This window comes from Lytechinus variegatus, chromosome 6 (genome assembly GCF_018143015.1).
Source record: "Lytechinus variegatus isolate NC3 chromosome 6, Lvar_3.0, whole genome shotgun sequence".
In the NCBI taxonomy this organism is placed as follows: Eukaryota; Metazoa; Echinodermata; class Echinoidea; order Temnopleuroida; family Toxopneustidae; genus Lytechinus; species Lytechinus variegatus.
In genome coordinates this window covers 47,246,629-47,266,729 of record NC_054745.1, presented here as the reverse complement: position 1 = coordinate 47,266,729, position 20,101 = coordinate 47,246,629, and the positions used below count along the sequence as shown (strand labels likewise).

General features: G+C 34.4%; 2 protein-coding genes and 1 long non-coding RNA gene across 3 annotated transcripts; 1 reads left to right on the top strand and 2 right to left on the bottom strand.

The window, feature by feature from the left end:
• Positions 1 to 208: 208 nt before the first annotated feature.
• Positions 209 to 1,829, bottom strand: LOC121416698. Its single transcript, XR_005970241.1, has 2 exons — positions 1,659 to 1,829; positions 209 to 733 (listed from the first exon to the last, which is right to left on the bottom strand). It is a non-coding gene; the product is annotated as an uncharacterized LOC121416698 (long non-coding RNA).
• A 208-nt stretch (positions 1,830 to 2,037) lies between these two features.
• On the top strand, positions 2,038 to 3,989 carry LOC121416697. Its single transcript, XM_041610165.1, has one exon. It carries the CDS (start codon positions 2,044 to 2,046, stop codon positions 3,850 to 3,852), a length of 1,809 nt encoding a protein of 602 aa, XP_041466099.1. The 5' UTR covers positions 2,038 to 2,043; the 3' UTR covers positions 3,853 to 3,989.
• A 12,957-nt stretch (positions 3,990 to 16,946) lies between these two features.
• Positions 16,947 to 19,674, bottom strand: LOC121417915. The gene is made up of 4 exons (XM_041611648.1): positions 19,637 to 19,674; positions 19,482 to 19,592; positions 18,271 to 18,424; positions 16,947 to 17,206 (listed from the first exon to the last, which is right to left on the bottom strand). Exons 1-4 carry the CDS (start codon positions 19,672 to 19,674, stop codon positions 17,105 to 17,107), a joined length of 405 nt encoding a protein of 134 aa, XP_041467582.1. The 3' UTR covers positions 16,947 to 17,104.
• Between the last annotated feature and the right edge of the window lie 427 nt (positions 19,675 to 20,101).

Sequence of the window (20,101 nt, the reverse complement as noted above, 5' to 3'; positions counted from 1 at the left end):
GTTCACTTTCCTTTCATCCAGGCCACTCCCTCACATCCACCAGGTTTACAGTCTTACAACAAAAATGATGAATTAATCATAATACCATCACACCATAGCTCCATGATCACACAACATTCACACAGTGCTTCGCAACAAATATTTCACTTCTGTTCACACATGCAATAATTACTGTGGAAAACAAAAACAAAGCGTAACCACATTCGAATACCGTTTAAAAGGACAAATATATTATAACTTTTGAGAAAAAATTGTGAACATACATAAACACTTAACCTTCAGCACATTGGATAACATTAACAGAGTTGCTTGAGAACGACATATAATTATGGGGCATTGCAAGAAACTTATGTTCAATTGCAAATCAACTACATGTTTGTGTTTAAGCAAAGGACTTACCCTTGATTTTGGAATGTGTGAATGAGTAGAAAGTTTCTTGCAATGCACCATTAGTAACATTAAAACTGTTCTTTGGTTTTAAATTGTGTATACATATTTTTGTCAAGCTGTATTCCTGTCAAAGTCAGTATTCTTAGTCCTCTCCAAAACTGTGCTTGAATTTTCTTGTTTCCAATATCGATGAAGATCAATTTTCTGTTGTATCATTATCACTTCAAAATTTGCAAACGAAAAATGGCTTTGTCCAAATCAGTCCGACCAGTACATGATGGATCATCAGACATCTCCCAGAATGAAGTAGCGAGCAGGGACCAGAGTCAGCAAGTGTGCAGATCTGTGTGTAGAAGAGACAAAAAAAAGAGATAAATAGTCTAAATTACTAAATAATCATTCAAAGTACATGTATGATACATGTAAGAGACTAATACACGTAGTACTGTACTGTCTGCGACAGCCACATTTTTTTATTTGAACAAAATGGTTTATAAATACTACCGAGTACGGTAGTACCAAACTTTTTAGTTGACTTTAAATTGTTTATTTTCTATAGAGTAGACTGTCTAAAATAATCATTTCATTCTTAACCCCAGCCTGTGGCAAAAATCATCATGGGACTCAACTTCGACTAGGCCTAATTAGAAAAAGGTTAACTTTTTTAAACATAAATCAAGAAATATCTCAATCTATAAAAACTTGATGGAATTCGGAAACCTGATAATCATTAAATAAATTTTAGAAGACATCTACTTATTGAGCTTCGTTTATATCAAATCTTGATTACAAATAAAAACAGGTCCACCGTCCACAGTCACATAAATAATGCGAGCCATCTGTCATCATTACAGAAGTTTCAACGTATGGGACCAAAGAGGAAATCCTACCAACCCGCGACGAACGCAATTTTAGCATTATTTCGCGCCATCGTAGAGTGAACGCGAAGGTTACTTCCGGGTAAAACGTAAATTTCTTGATTTTTAGGGTATCATTTTCTCTAAAATAAAAATATAAGGTGAGTTTGCGTCAAATTGGTTCTGACATATTTTGAACAGTGACTTTTCTTCTTTATAAAAAAACCCGATCGAAACAGTTTGGTTATGTAGCAAAGTCAGGAACCAAAAGTGAAATTCCGACTACAAAATCGTAGTTAAAATATTACTAAAATAAGCATCAATTAAACAGGTAAAAATGAAAGGTTGAAAATGTCGAAATATGAAAAATTATATATCAAAATGTAGATGAAGGCCTTGAGAATAACTTACCACAATTCGTTTCGACGTAAACTGAAGTTAGCGACCAGTACAGAGCTATAACTTCAGCCCCTCCAAATCACTGGGAAAAACAAGCCAAATTGAACGCACGTTTTCCTTCGGAGACCGCTAGAGGGCCGCTGAATAAATCTTCGTGAATATGCTCATTATCGCGCGAGCTGCGGTCTGACTGCCCCCCTTTCTTAAAATCACCTCTATTTATCTGTTTAAAAAATGAACGCTTTCTTTCTCCCTGCACTCTAACTCTCCCTCTTCATAAATCTTTACCGCGCCATCTGCCCCCCCCCCTGTCTCTCTCTCTCTCTTTCTCAATCTATCTTCCCTTTTTGAAATATTTTTTGTCTTTCATTTTCATCAGATCACTACTCTGATCACCATGGCAACTAACTTCACCCCATACCAACAATGTGAAGGAAAGGAGTGTCAATCAATGACAGATGTGACGTACTACGTGGAGGACAAGAAGAGACTCTGTGATGACTGCGCCTCTAAAGAAAGATGCATCGCAAGAGTTAAAAGAGGTGTTCCAAATATTTATTGTGAAGAACATGATGAAAAGGTAAAATTATATTGTAAAAGCCATGGCGAACCAATGTGTCATTTGTGCACTTTAGTTAGGCACAGGTATCCTTGCGTACCGCAAAAAATAGATGACGCGATAAAAGAAATAAAGGGCAGGCTGACGGTTCTAAACGAAAAGGCAAAGGAAAAATTGAAAGAAGGCCGTCTATGTGAAGATGACATTAACCAATGTATGAAAGACACAGACACCCATCTACAAGCTTTGAAAGATGGAGTTAATTCGATAATCAAGGAGGCGATCACCATAGATAAAGCCAAGGAGAAGATGGATGCTGACAAAATCAACCAAGAATTTGATGATCAGAATCAAGTACTTCAAGAAGAGATTATGAAGATTAATGAGAAGATTCGAAAGAACAATGAAGAGAGAGAGAAACAACTTGAATTAATCCATACAAATGCACAGATTAGACAAAGACACATGGACAATAAGATGAATGTTCTTCATAGAGACATTGATAACATTGTTAAAGAGAAGGATAGGAAGATCAGAGAGTTGATGAAATCATTGCAGGATGACACAAAAACAATAGAGAATGCAATACAGACCATAGATACAGTAGTAGAAGACGATAAAAACATTGTTAAAGACGGTCATAGTGTGAACATGTCAGTGAGTGATAAACTAAAGAAACCCCTTTATAAGAATGATGTGAAACAGACCACTCATAGAATATCAGATGTGAGGTTTGTGAAGGGTGTTGAGAGAGAGAAGTATGATGGTAGGATTGGTGGGTATGATGGCGAGTGGATGCTTAGTGATGCAATCAATGTCAAAGATGAAATCAAAGTCCCACTGATTTTTGGTTGCATAGATGAATGTAATGTGATCATCACTGACAGAGCTTTAGGTAGCCACACATATATGTTAGATATGAACACCAAAAACATCCAGAGAGTGATAACAGGTACTGATGCATCACGTGTTATCTCCTGTACATTGCTGAATGATGACAAGATAATATGTGGTAGAGCCTGTAAAGGTTGTACAGGGAAATGTTTGACTGGATGCATCAGTGTGTATGACAGACAATGGATGCACATCAATGACGTCACAATACCAAGAAACACAACGGACGATACCTCTTGGGTGGATGTAGCTGTTGACCGTGATGGGATGATCATCGCTGCTGAGTGGAAGCAGTCTAAGATATACGTCATCAACCCAGCTGATAGTAAGATCGTGAATACCATCAAATGTAAACAGAAAGTAGTGATGCGAGGTGTGCTATCATCAGGTCACATCATCGTTCAACCTTACCCTCCTGGTAAGAAGGTACTAATCATAGACAGACAGGGTGGTCAAAGGGAAATCCCCCACAGTGATGTCATCTATAATGTCAGTGTTGATCCTATAACAGACGACCTCTACGTTGTGACATCAGATGATAAGTGTAAGACGTGTGTGATTGATCAGGTGATGAGAGGGAGTGAAGTGAAAAAGAGAAGAGTGACGTCATTCCCTCTATTAATTAGACTGACTGATAAGGATGATAGGTTCAAACACCTTTCATTATCTCGTGTAATGATCTCATCATCAGGCAAGATAATTGCTTGTGATGGAGATAGTATTCTCGTCTTCGAAAAGCGACTCACATTCTAAACGATGATATGTCGGGATCATTCACTATAATGAATATGAGACACACTGACCAGAATAATACCATTTTTCGATAATTGAAATATCTGTAGCAGTGAGGCCTAATAAGACCTAAAAACTCTGACCCATTTTAAACATCACGGTTAACAATATGCATTTATTAAAAAAAACTCCCGCATCCAAGAACATGTATATAGTGCATGTGGAAATAGGTTTCTACATCATTGGTTGAAAATATTATTAGCAAGGTCATATTGCATATAATATGACGAGGCCGTCATCATCATCGAGCCTACAGGCCCCCGATGGAATATCCTTTAAGAAATTTTGTTTTATAAATGCATAATACATCTTGTTAATGTCTGTTCAGTTCAGTTCAATTCATTTATTTCCAATTAAAAAATCACAATATAACAATATTAAAAACGTAAATAATTGAGAAAATGTAAACCATATTCATGTACATGGATTACAAAAGTCTTCCACATAAAATATGTATATGTATACAAAAAGTTAAGATTTTAAACAACCGAGGAAATAGGGAAATTATAAAAACCCAAAATAGAATTTGTCTAGTTAACCTCCCCTAAAAGAATAAGACAAAATATAATTGACAAAGTAAGATATAAGAAACTTATTTGCCCACAATAAAACACAAGATCAAATAATAAAGAAAAAGCAAACCAAACAATACCTACACAAAGGTAAAAGGTGGAAAATAAATCTACACAAATTGAAGAATTATTAAATGTTCTTGTATGCTTATTATAAATGCATTATAATTCTTTATTGATGTTATATCACTTGGCAGGTCATTCCAAACTGTTGGTGCTTTGTGACTGAATGAAAAAAGCAGATATGATTTTTCGACTGCCCATAAATGATATTTTATTTTTATTCCTTGTATTATAGTTATTTACCGACATATTTAATGAGAGCATATTATTAAGTAAACAAGGTAAAAACCCAATTTAATGTTTGAACAATAAAATCAAGATGCAATATCTATTCAACTGATAAATGTTAAGAATTTTGAGTGATTTTTGTAAGAAAATTGGACTTCAACTTAGATTTGTAAGTGTTTTCCCAAACAGCATTACTGTAAGTCAAAAATGGTAAAATAAATGTATTGTAAAGCAATCTCAATATTTTCTTAGGCATGTTAGGTAATACTGTTCGCAGTTTACCAATGATACCAACACCCTTTGAAACTTTATTTGCAATATACATAATGTGATCAGTCCATGTCATGTTTTCATTTACAAAAATACCTAAAAAATAACAGAGTGGACTCTCTGATAATCTTGCCGTTCATTAATACCTTCAGTTGTTCAGAAATATTTGTATGGAACTGATTTTATTTTACTATGAAAGTAGATTAAATTAGACGTTTCAGCATTCAATGATAATCTGTTACAATTACAGGAATGGTCCGGGCTGGAAAATATTTATATTTGTAGAATTCACAGCCGAAAATTTCATCAAAATCGGATAACAAATAACAAAGTTATTGAAGTTTAAAGTTTAGCTATATTTTGTGAAAACAGTCGTCATGAATATTCCTTAGGTGGGCTGATGATGTCACATCTCCACTTTCCGTTTTCTTATGTTATTACATAAAATCATAGTTTTTAGAGGAAAAAGATTGAATAAACCTAATTTCATATAATAAAATACAAAAGAACATGTTGAGATGTGATATCATCAGCCAACCCAATGAATATTCATGACGACTACTTTCACAAAATATTGCTAAAGTTTAAAATTCAATAACTTTGTTATTTGATTTTGATGAAATTTTCGGCATTTGCTCAGTAAATTCTACTCTATTTATTAATTTATACATACTTTCAGCCTGGACCATCCCTTAAAACCAGTATGAAACATTGATGAATTTGTCATTTAAATTGTTGTTTATTAATAGGTAATTTTTTTTAATAAAAAAAGTTGGTATCATCGGCAAACAAAATGAATTTCAACTCATCAGAGCAATTAGGACGATTGTTAATAAATAGTAAAAACAACAGGGCGCCGAGGATTGAGCCCTGCGGCACGCCACATGTTACGTTTAGTGAATCGGATAATGTGTTTTGATACAGGATGTACTGACTTCTACCATAAAGATAATTATCAAACCAAGATAAAGATAATCCTCTGATTCCATAAAACTTAAGCTTGTGTAATGTAGTTGAAAAATCAATAGGGTCAAAGGCCCTTTTTAAATCCGAGAAAACTCCAATAGTATGCTCTTTTTTACTAATAGAATGGGCAACAAAATCATATAAATCAGTTAATGCCATTTAAGGAGACAGATGCTTCAAGAAACCAGATTAACAATGAGTACATAGTGACTGAGAGGAATATACAATTTTTTCAAAGATTTTTTAGAAGAAAGGGATAATTGATATTGGTCGGTAATGTGCTATGTTATGAATATCATTTTTCTTATGTATGGGCACTACTTTAGCTACTTTTAATTTCTGTGGAAAAACACCAGATAGCAAAGAGGAATTTGAAATATGACATAGTGGTTTTGAAATTACATGAATAACATTTTTTAATACTCTAGGATTCATATCATCTATTCCACAACTATTTGTAGCCTTTGACTTTTTTACAATATCTGTAATTTCACTCTCAGTAACCGGCTTGAAATAAAGAGATTTTGAAAAGGGTATCGGCAAGAATTTGGCAAAGTCATTATCAGTATTGGGTAATGATTTACTTATTTCCTGTCCAATATTCAGAAAAAAAAATGTATAAGTGATTATAAATAGTTTTGGGATCTTGAATTTCTTGACCATTGAATGAAATATATGAAGGAAGTCTTTTCCTAGACTTGCGAAGGACATAATTTATCACTTCACATGTCTTTTTTATTGTTTCCTTGACCAATTTTAAATTTAAATCTGTAATAATTCTTAAATGTTTGTTTACAATGCTTATATTACGAATAATACTACAATTTTTGTTATATAATACCTTAAAGGTATTATACAACAAAAATGTATTTTGACATTCTGATACCGATGTGAATGCAAAAATAAAAGGAAATCGAAACAAATAAAGTCATAATGGCATAATGCCATATTTTATATTTCCATATTTTCCGGTATTTGAAAGATAGATAACCAAATATACTCACGATTTGAAGGCGCAGATATTGATTAGATTCTACTGAGTGCAGTGGCTGAATAGATTTAGTGAAGAATTAAAATAAAATACAGAGATTTATCGTAAAATTGAACAAAAAGACATATTAAAATTATAGATTGGAATCATTCACCTTCAATTTGGCTGGCAATCATCACGAAGCTAATTAAATATGCATTCTGTTCATGGACAAGGTTTAGCTTCCTTCCATAACAATAATGAACCTGCCAGAATTTTAATTTAAACATTGTGTCACATTTCTATTTCAATCACATTTGTTTGTCGTACTAATAGCAATTGGGTTTATATCAGCGAACAAACTAAGAGCAAAACACTGACAAGATTGTTTGGAATACAATTCAATGTAGATTTATTAATTTTGACCTGTTCAATGCAAACATTAGGGAGGCCGTCGCACAAAGTATCACATTTTTAGCCTCAATACCGGCCGAGTGCGTTTTCCTTATTTAAAAATATTTTCCGTTGGTGTCATTCTTTATTCAAGGAAAAGAAAAAATGTAATACAAGATTGAATTAATTCAACGGTGTACATAAAGTAAATAACGTAGTAAGATTAAGGGAACTTGGCGTGACAAGTCCACTGCTAATTGCAAATACAGATATGGAACATAAATATACGCGATACATATTAAAGAGGGAGATATGGATATTACACATGTTTATTTTATGTTGCATGGATGGCTGGCATGTTGATGATGTTGATGATGATTATGATGACGATGGTGATAATATTAATGATAATGGTGTAGATGATCGCCCAGAATACAATGACTTGTATAAAAATCATAATCTGTTATTAAAAGATAACAGAAAATTGTACAAAGAATGCTATTATCGATTGCATTTTATTAACTTTTGGTGAACGATAACGAACAATATGCGAGTAGAAATGTTGAATTAATTCATTATTGATTCTGTTAACACTTTTGGTCGGTGAGATTATCATTCCTTGCAAGTGGTTTTAGTTTGTACGTATTCGTGATATGATATTATGAAAATCATGTTACATGACCTCATAATCTATCAATTTGTTAGAAATCACAATGCTTGTTGTGAGTTTAATTTGAAGATTAATTCAATGATAAGGATAACTCTCTTATCCTGAGCATATTTGAAACTCTTTCATCTTCAGCATAGTGCTAAGATCACGTGGTAAGAATTACGTTGAACCCTATTGGTCAGTAAAGCGTCGTGCAGAAAAGTACTGAAAATTATAAAAATGCTTATGGTTTTTAGCAAAAATTGATTTCTTAAATACCAGTTTAATGTAATGCTCTCCAGGATATTAATTTTAGCTTTTAAAATAATGACGTTGATGTTCTTTTTTATGTTGGTACCTCTGGTTGTCTTCCTTAAAGAAATATCCTCAAGGATAAGATATTCAGCAACTGTATCTACAATAGTTGGAATTAATTTTGTTACGTTATATATTTGATGAAATAGGCATACAAACGACAGTAATGCTGCCCATTTAGAAAACTGCTTTAAAACCACCATACCGTATCTATGAGAAAGAATTATCAATGTAATTTTGATAAAATATATCAAATGATTATATAATGTGTTAATGTTATGTCCAACGTTTTATGTGAAGCCTATAATGTATCATTCTTAAGAAAAGCGCATGATGTAAATATTACTATTCCTTAATACGATATATTATCTGATAAAAGGAAGTACAGTGGTGCTATAATGTTTGTGAATCCACCAGAAAATGAACATATATTTGAAAGTTGTCAAATTCTACCATCTTTTAGATATTTTATTGTGCAGTCAGGTGACAAAATATAACGTTCAATATAGTTTGGTTAACAATCCATGTGCACCATTGTACTTTCTGATGGGATTCACTCACTTGTAAGCACCACTGTATATTTAATCGTTATGAATCGTAAATTAAAAAAATTAGAAAATTCATTTCAGTTTATCTATGAGGCAAGTTTTTAGTAGCTGGCCATTTAAGCTACAAACTATGAAAAATTGTTTTATTTAATGTCTTTCCACCTAACATTTAATGATAAATTTGTCATTTATTTCTAGCCTTTCGGAGAACCTACATGGCTTCAAAAGAATTTTGACTTTAATAACTTCTTTTATTTTCTTTCTCACTTTAATTCGGTTGCGCGTAATCTATTGCCTTTGGAAATGGTTGGCTTTATATCAAGTCTGTTGCCTTTGTTTTGTCAATGTGTATTTTTGAGCAAGCTGATTTCGAACAATAATAGACCAGTTCGTAGTTACTTCAGGGACAATTTTGGTCATACATGCATGACCTTTCATTTCTTTCATTATGATAGGCAGATTTCAAAGCAAGATATTACGTTAGCATGCCTTACATAGCAGGATGAAGAAATTGAATAGACCAGGTGACTAGAATAGCAGACCGATGAACACTTAATGAATGAGTTTGTTGCATTCCTACTTTGAATGCATATCATAGCATGTTGCACAATGTACTTGGCAAACTGTGAAATACCCAGTCGTTCGTGGACGCATTGTTCTTGTTTTTGGAGGTAAATGAAAATCACAATTCAAAATAATAAATGAATAATCAAGACATCAAAGTTGGTGCTTATCCCATTAGATTTTAAACCACCATGTTATTTTAGCACAAATGACCTTCCTCTGATCATGGGCAGAATCTTTTGATCATAATAATAATAATAAGCATTTATATAGCGCCATCTATCTAGAAATATTCTATTCCGAGGCGCGTTTTTTATTATTTTATTATTTTATTTTTTATTATTATTATTTTTTTATCATGCGCAGAAAGGAACAACGAACTGGCTTATTGCAAAGATACTACAAGGGGAAGATCAGACACTTCGGCGATTTTTTGAAACGCTCGATAAATGCTTGTGGGAAGGGCGCCCAACAGCGTTGAGTAAGTAAACCTTCGCATATCGGCACGCGACTGTGTAAAAAACATATGGGGGAAATGAGAGAGTGGCTCGTGAACATGTTTCCATATTTTCTTACCAAGAAACATCTGAAATATACTCATCTCAAATATAAGGGGGAAAAATTGGAAGAAATTTTTTTTTTTGAAATGTAAAAATAGTCTATCCCTTCAACCCTTCACCATTTCTCTCATATGTTTTGTACACAACTATCTCGCGATACGCAAAGATAAAAAAAAGGTCGTTACTTACTCAACGCTGTGGGGCGCTCTTCCCAAGCGTTTCATTACGCGGTCTATGTACTGTCCGATCTTCCCCTTGTAGTATCTTTGCTTATTGGGAGCAATTGTTCACACACTTTGAGCACGAGTATTGTATTTGGAACCCGGGGGGGGGGGGGCACTTCCATTCACGAGTGGATACCATGCGCGACCATGGGGTCTCGAAAAGCACCCTAAACACGTAATTTCCATATTCTGAAAATGCACCCCTTAACACGTATTGGCGTGTGAAACCCTACCCTTAACAAGTATTGGGAACAAAACGATACTCTTGGCAAATATTTCTGAAATGAACCCCCAAACAAGAACAGGAATGTTTTATTGTTACGGGTCCTTCGGTCGTCGGCTTTACCTTATACGACCCCACCTTCTACACCTCGCGCAAATCAGACTCTGAACACGAAGTGTTGGGGCAAAAACGACATCCTTTATAAAACAATTTAATTTTGTTTTATCATCCCCGCAAATTCGACCCTAAACACATAATTTTCCTAGCGAAATAGATACCCTTTTTTCATTATTTTTGTATTTTTGACACCCTTATCACGTTACGTACGTAACGTGCCCTATCGTGAAAAAGACATCCTTTTTACGTGTTTTTTTGGTCGCGCATGGTATCCACTCATCAATGTAAGTGGCCCCTCCGGGATTTGGGAACCAAATCGGTCATCATTTCACAAAAATATATGCGATCAATCGTAAGTGGCAATGGCAAATCAAGATCATGGTTGAATGTACATAATTGTTCATAATAATCACAATGAACCAACCAGAATCAATACTTACAAGGAACAATAATTGATCGTAAATTTGTGTTAGCGGGCCACTGATCGTAGATGTTGTACATTGGACTCGGTTGTTAAATCACTTCTTTATCATGTTTATGGCTGAATGCAGCCATACATGTACATAAATATCGTTTGCTTTGTTCCATGATATCTGAAATCTTTTGAACGTTTGTGAAAAATAAAACTACACTGATCGGCTTTTTTTTGTCTGAGGTATCTATTATGTATGGTATATGTATATGAAACCAATCAATTTCCGAACAACATACTGCAACCTCAAGTGATTGATCGTACGATTCATTTAATTCATTAAGTTAAAAGAAACTACTATTGGTTAATGATGATACAGAGAGAGAGAGATAGAGAGAGAGGTGCACTGTTATGATCATTCATATCACAGTTTATATGGCGAAAAATGAGAGAAAGAGAGAGAGTGTGAATAAGTGAAAGAAGAATGACTAGAGTGGAGAGGTGTGTGTGTGTGAGTGGATGTGAGGGTGGGTGTGAGAAAAGAAGGGGAGTCCAAAAGAGAGAGATAGATGTAGATGGAGGACAGAGATGTAGAAGGGGGAATGTTACTAGAGTGGAGAGAGATGTGTGGGTGTGTGCAAATCGGGCGGGATTGGAATCGAGAGAAGTAATTACTAAAAAAAATTGGTATTAAAAATGCAAAAGTTATTACACTAGCTAATTTTAAAGGGAAACTCTTTGAGTGACTCCCGAAATTTAAACTTTATTTCTACTTTCTTTTCCTTTAAACCTCTCGCTGAATTTCTTCTACATTTCAAACAACCATTTTATAACTGCAAAGGTTGCTGTATCTGATTTATGGTGGAAGGAATTTGGTATATTGAAAGTAAGTGCATATTTTCATATTTCTTTATGCAATGGTGTAAATTATTAATGCTACTAGTGTGAATATGTTAGTTGTTGTGACAAATAAATACCACAAAGCTTCTACGGGTTGAACTACATGTAGCCTATTATGAAAATGTAATTGCTATCAGACAAGAAGGGGGTAGAAAAGACAATATCAAGACGACACAATACAGGCTCGCTTGTGATTATGACACTTTTATTGACAACTCAAAGGAAAGTAAAGGTGTCATGTGCGGGGTGTTTTATATAGACATGTACGATATGCATCTGATACATCGAAGTCTAAATACCAAAAAGCTTCAAGAATTCCCGGGGGGGGGGGGGCACTCGACCAAAAAAGTGGTGGGGGTGTGCCGCGGGCGAGACAAAAAACGGGGGCCTCGGAGCGGGCTAATTGTAAAAAGGAGGGTCCTCGGAACGGGCTTCGGAACTACAAATGTTTGTGAAAACGGGGGTCCTTGGAACGAGTCGCCTGCAGATGAATGCGCAATTGCATCCCCATGGAACGGGCATACGTGCATACAGCTAGCACGGCGGCACGGGCGCCGGGTGCGCTAGCACATAGGCAATGGTCGGACATCGCTCAGCGGCCGCTTTTCACCAAAATTGCAATGCGACCGGAACGGCGTAACGGAAAATATGCGAAGCTTTGGAGCGGATTTCTTTCTTCACTTTTCACGATAAGAAGAAAATGCTATGCCTTGGAGCGGCTTTCTCTGTTCTTTTTCTCAATAAGACAAAAATGCTATGCCTTGGAACGAAAATTTGAGTGTAAAAATGGGGGTCCCCTCCGCGGCACATACCCACTATGCATTATATACTGAGTGCCCCCCCGGGCAAGAATTCCATTAAAATTGGCAATGAAATTTCCGTTTTCATGCGAAAGGGACTGAATCGTCTTTTTCTTCTTCATGAATCTATGTTTCCATAGATTGGAAGTTCTTCTACGATGTTTAAGAATCTTAGGTAACAAAAATTACAGTTAAAAAGATCATGAAAGTGCAATATATTTTATAAGATTTTATTGAATTGAGTCCGATGTTTTACATGAAAAGTCCCGACGGTTAACAAATGAATACAAGAATTAACGTAAATATGATGGCACTTCTCTCTTTCCTTACGTAGTAACATGTAGAAAATTTGCCTGATAGAGCAATAACTTGAAATAAAAAAATATTTAATAGTTATAGTAAATATCAAAAGCTCGTATCAAATTGAATATATGTAGGAGAATTCGTTGTCATTTTTGATACCTTTTGTGATGACTCTTTAACGTAGGGCCGCCTGAATGGAAACATTTTTTTTTGTTAAATAAAAACGTTGTCTTCAAAAAGACAGACCAAATAGACCTCGCTAGCTTCTTGAAGGTGCATCACCTACCCTGGAAATCTGGAAGCGATGCTCTAATTTGAAGTTCTTGGATATCGCCCTCACTTGCCGCTGGAAAGGAAGTTTGCAATAGATTTGATTTCTGAAAAATGAGCAAAAGTGGGTTTAGTCCATTTTTTGCATGTAAACTCTTCATATCTTGACTTCATAAATCTTAAAGTACGATATGATTGACAAAGAAACACGTAGTGTCGTGACTGGATATGCTGGATATGCTCTTCTGAGTTTTCGTTGCGTTAATATTTTATCTTGCTGATCGAATTGGTATTTGAAATGGAAAGATATTTTTGAAGAAACAATAGAGTACGTTGCTCGATACTGATCAATTTAATCGGTCGGATACATGTTCACCAACTGATTATTTTGACCGGTTCCATGACATTTACTCCGACGATAATTACTCCGCTGTGAATATTACACACTAATGGAATTACCAACTTAAACCCTGGATATAACACTGTACCCTATCATAAACCTTAGTCTAAACCTAACATAAAACACATTGCAACACTAAACCTAAGACAAAATAAAGCCAAGAGAAATTGTCGCAGGAGTTATCTGAATCAGGTGTAATTGATAAGTCAAAATAGATACTTACATCAGTACATGTAAGATTCGTGTGATTTATTTCTATAAGAATACAATCGATACACGGCAAATCGCACAATGTAATTGGGTCTTTGCTGAGTTCTAAGAATATTCTTGATTTTCTCATGATCGTAAGTTTCTTAAAACAGTCTTCACTGTACTTACACCCGGCCCCCATCTGAATGAACACATGAAAACGTTCATGAATATATTATGTATATATTATCACCGACATGTCTAAGCTTTTCAAAATGAAAATATATTCAAGACTTAAAAGAAATTATAAACATTTTCAAAAAGTCCATTTATGTCGATATTCAATAAATTTCCTGACGAATTTAAACAAATGGATAATCAGTATTTTCAGTGCTTAAAGGGAAGTTCAAGGCTAAAGATATTTATATCTCATTATAGTCTGATTATACAATTCACAGAGCAGAATGCTGAAAATATGATCAAAATCTGATAACAAATAATGAAGTTATTGAATTCTAAAGATTTTCATTATTACGGTGAAACCGTTCTAAGCGTGTCTTCATGACTATTCATTAGGTAGGCTGATGATGTCATATCCACACTTGTTTTTGTATTTTATTATATGAAATTAGGTTTATTCTAAATGTTTTAACCAAAAACTAAAACAATCGGATTACTGATTTCATTTATATACATTTATCTAAAAAATGAAACAATTATGATCGTTTAATTAATGATATTTTAATTAATGTACTGAACACTGAACTGGATAAATTGGTACAATGGATTAGGGCTAGTAAATTGTCAATTAATGTTCAAAAAACGAAATGCATGCTTTTTAGCAATTCTTTAGAACAATTGCCAGTTCATATCAATTTAGACAATGTAGAAATTGAAGTTGTTACTACAACAAAATTTTTAGGCCTCATAATAGACAACAAATTATCTTGGAAATCGCATATTGTCGTACAATTTCACGCAATATTGGTGTTATTAACAAAGTTAACTTCCGCCCTAAAAATGCTTTATTCAACATCAATTTTACCATATCTAAATTATGGAGCAATTGTTTTGGGAATCACACACTCAACCTACCAAGATAGAATATTGCTTTACAAAAGAAGGCATTGCGTGTTATTTTCAACTTGTCCTGGAGATCTCACACAGATGAGTTGTTTTTAAACAATAACATTCTGTCACGTGGGAAGTGACTTTATTTTAATTATTTAACTACTGCTGCTTGACACCAAATAAGGAATACGTAAAAACTGAGGATTACAGTTATGAAAGATTTAATCAAAGCTCTTAAATCATTCTGTGGTTTCCTTTGATTTCTTTTACAATGATTTACATGAAAATATACATGGACATGGATAATGGATAACAAAATATAACTTAACTTAAACGGTAATCGTTGATGTGAGCCCCCATCATCCTATCTGGTCTGACATGCCCTACTCGGCCCTGGTGGTCGGTCCAGTTCCTGGCCTCCGCAGGTTGCGATGTCTCTTCAACTCGGCCTCCGCAGACTGTTACCCCTCGATGAGTAGGTCCCAGATAAGAGAGATGTGGCTTCAACGAATTAGTGGACGAGATCGAGCCCCCAATGATGACATGAATTTTGACCAATCATGTCGGTGGAGAACCGGCGGCAGCTGGGGTCGTTATCTCGTCACCGACGTAGTCCCTCAGTTATAACTTAAAACTGCCTACACGAACATCTGTAGTCTATTCTGGCTTAGGTGGTTCTCCTCGAATTACTAAAATTAACCTCCTAATATACCCTACCGTTACTAGGACTAACTGTGGAATTTCTATTAAGTAATTCAAAGAATTTCAATGACAGATGAGTACATAAAGCAACACATTTTTAATAACAAGGGACTTCCTGTCCATTTGTATACCTATATTCATCCATGCTAAAGCACAGTATTAACTATTTACGACACCTGTATGAAGATGCTTTGCAGTGCGAAATATTTTTAACACTTGAACAAAATATGGCATCCACCTGATTTTGTACTATAGGGGGGGGGGGGTACCAAACGTTTCCAACGCTTGCCTTTGAAAAATCCGAAACATATGTACATTGAAACATCAATTCAAACATAAACAATAAATGCTAAGCACATGTTTGAACTCAATTGAAACATTACAATTGTATTAAATTTCTTTCCTGACACATTCTAAAAATAAAAACACTGTACCAATATAATTTAGGTCAATTCATGTATCAGTTAAACAATAATATGTTACCACCCATATTTAATTCTTCATTTAACAAAAACAATACCCTTCACAAATATCCCACACGTCAATCCGATGAATTTCATTTACCACTACCCCGGACCATCCTTGCAAAATCAATTTTTACTTTTGAGGGCCCTAGACTCTGGGGAACTATTAATAGTAACATCAAAGAATCTCCTAGCCTTAATTCTTTCAAATATAAGTTAAAAAAATTTCTTCAAGATAACCATTTAATTTAACTCTTCCTCGCTCAAACTCTTGTATTTTTTTAATCAAACATGTTTATCATGTCACGTACACTTTTCCATTTCTTTCGTTTCCCTGTTCATCGGCGAGGTCTGTCTGTGAGTGCTGGGGCTGGATTCTGGAGACCTGTAATCTCTCTTTTTCTTATTTCCTTTTCTATTTTTATTTCCCATTTGTCCTTTTAATTCAACTGGTTATGCTCAAGTTGTTATTTTATTTTTTTATATGCTAAACAACTGCAAGAATATTTATTAGGAGGTTGCACTCTACAAGCTCCGCTTTTTAGCAGCTTCCTCCATTTCCAACCTGATTTGTAATAATCTTGAATGTAATTTTCTGTACAGGAATATTAGAAATATGTTTTATTATTTATATATGTCAACATGTACAGAAGAAACTGTAATTGTTGAAAATGGAAATAAACGAATGAAATGAAATGATTTAATGTAATAACATACGAAAAATTAAAGTGGGGATATGACATAATCAGCCAACTAATGAATATTCATGAAGACATGCCTAGAATTGTTTCACCGGAATAATGCAAATCTTTAGAATTGAATAATATTGATATTTGTGATCCGATTTGATGAATTTTTCAGCATTTTGTTTTTTAAATTTTATTCCATTTATTTAGATATAAATACTTTCGGCCCGGAGCATCCCTTTAAAACGACATTCAAAGGGCCATTGTCATGTAGATTCAGAATGTATATGTATGACTAACCAATTATTTGCTTTTTCAGTTTGCTTCCCAGGGCCATGGTTTATAAAACTCTATTTAAAGGTTTATCTGATATCTGATGTATCGCTTTTGTTGAGCTCTAAGCATGTCTTTGAGTTTCTTATAATCGTCTTCACTATATTGACGTCCGGCCTTCATCTGTGGAAAGAAAACATAAACAAGTTTACGATTACATTAGATATGAAAATTAAAATATAATATATAAAATTTCAAATTTTATACTTTTACAAATTTATGAACATTGTCAAAAATTCCATTTATGTCTACATTAATTACGGTATTACGGCCATTCCACGTAGATTCAGAAACTATATGAGGCTAGACCATTCATTTCTTGCTTATTTCAGTTCCTCAAATAGGTATAATTATAACAATCTGGCGTATGCGAAACATGTAAACATTTCTAGATCAGTGTTTTACTATGTTTCGAAGAATTATCCGTTTATCACGGGTATGTTAGTCCGGGGGTGTGCCACCTTGGTATGGGGAGGGTGGGGGGATTCGACCTAATTTTTACGTCATTGTGTCAAATCAATTAAAAGATATCTAAATGTCTCTTTTTCAAACTATCCTTAGTTCTTCTATTTTTTGTCCTCTTTTACTACTTAAAAAAATACCCTCGTGCGAGGGAAATATTGACATCGTCTTTATTTTTTTCTATGTTAAAATCATAATAGTATTGAGCTGTCACCCAAAGTCATGAGCAGCGATTTTGGTCCTGGAGATAGGGGACCCTCTTTATTGGATAATGTGTAAATTTCTAATTTCAAATAGGAGAACCCCCCCCCGCCCTCCATCAATTGCTGCCCATGCTTACAGTTATCTCATTATCTAAACTCACAAAATTTTGTCAGCTTTGTATTCTTGTTTTCATTCCTTGCTTATTCTTCATATTCCGTTTTCCTTCTTATACTGATTATTTCCTGTTTGTTTTTGGTATTAATGTACAGTGTATATTGTTACAAATTTCTCACTGGTTTTTAAATATTTATTTGATATGTAATTGTGAATTTAATTGTACTTCTTTGAATTGTCAATAATCCAACTGTCATGGTTGCAATGAATAAATGAATAAATAAATAAATAAATAAATAAAATTATGTTGACAAAACAATTCAACCGACGAAATTTATTGCGAAAAAAATATTGTAGTATGTGCTGTTTGCAAAATGTGTGTGCAAGAGGTGAATTATCGTTCTTACCTTTTTGACTGCACCAAACTGACGATATATAAGATCTAACGCAGAGGGCGCTGTTTCTCTGACCTTTTGCTCCTCTTTAGTTATCTCGTAGTACGTCTTGGGTGATGTAAAACTTTTTTGTTTGATAGAAGGAAGCTTAGTGAGTTCCGATGATCTGCAAGAAATTAATAGCTTCAAAATCAGTACCAGACTCGGAGTACATTATATGAAAGCAATTGAATTATTTTTTTTAAATACAAACCAATTTAACACTGAAATAGTAAGAGCACTGAATAGAAAAAGGATCAAGGAAAGGTAGATCTACCAAAATACGCAATCGAAGATGCCGCAAAAGAGGGAAAAGAGATTACAATAAATTAAAGAATATAAGATAACGGCAAAGAAGAAACAAACACTTAACGAGGTTATAAAGTGTGAGACGTTGCAATTCAAGAGGCGAAAGACAAGAAGGTCCATTTTTATACATCTTGACTACTTAGGATTGCCGCACACAGAATATAAGCTGATAGACTTCCATAAAATGCTGGATAGCGTTCCCGCCGCAAACATTTGTTTCATACTTTAAAGGTCAAGTCCACCTCAGAAAAATGTTGATTTGATTCAATAGAGAAAAATCAGACAAGCACAATGCTGAAAATGTCATCAAAATCGGATGTAAAATAAGAAAGTTATGACATTTCAAAGTTTCGCTTATTTTCGACAAAATAGTTATATGAACGAGCCAGTTACACCCATTTGCAAGAGTTGATGATGTCACTCACTCACTATTTCTTTTGTTATTTATTGTTTGAATTATACAATATTTCAATTTTTACGAATTTGACAATTAGGATCTCTTTGCCTGAAGCACAAAATGTTAAAATAATGGAATTCCACGTGTTTAGCATGTTTAGGGAGGAATGAAACTTCAGTTAACACGACGATGACGAGAAAATCAAAATATTTCATATTTCATATAATAAAATACAAAAGAAATAGTGAGTGAGTGATGTCATCAACTCTCTCATTTGGATGTAACTGGCTCGTTCATATAACTGTTTTGTTGAAAATAAGCGAAATTTTAAAATGCCATAACTTTCTTATTTTACATCCGATTTTGATGTAACTTTCAGTGCTGTGCTTGTTGAATTTTTCTCTTTTTATTCAAATCAAGTTTTTGTTGGGGTGGACTTGTCCTTTAAAATGAAGGAATCTATAAACTGTATTTATACCTCAGCTCCGTATCACCTTCACTCTTTGATCGTTGTCTCCCTTGTCCTCTGATACTCTTTGTTGTTGATTCGTGATATCGCTTCTGCCGTTCCTTTGAACTCCTCCGTTGACTTGAAGAGGACTGAATGCCTCTATGGTATCTAGCTGGTAATACTGACGTGTCATCTCTATCGATACCTTCTCGTTGTTCATCTAAAAATCGTGGCAGCTTTGAATTAATAGGCCTTAGTCGAGATACTACACCTGCTGGGTGACTACTTTCATATCTCTTGGCATCCGCAATGACCTGAAAAAAAATATTCATGTCAAAACTTATAATGAGGGGAAAAAATCAGGAACTTCTTTTAAATGGGGGTATTTCAGCCACCTTGAGTGAAAATAGAAAAGCGGTATGAAGAAGCCTAGAACTTATATAGGCCTAAGGAGAATTCATTTGATAAAAAATGACATCATCTGTGGGTTGTCTTACCACCCTTTAAAATATTCGGGCGCCGCCCTTAGAAACAATTGCAAAAGGAATGTTTACTTTTTTTTCTTTTCCTCGTGTCAGAGGTTTTTTATTCATTCAATTGCCAAGTTAACATGTATTAACATCCAGGCCCATCCAGGGTCTTAGAGA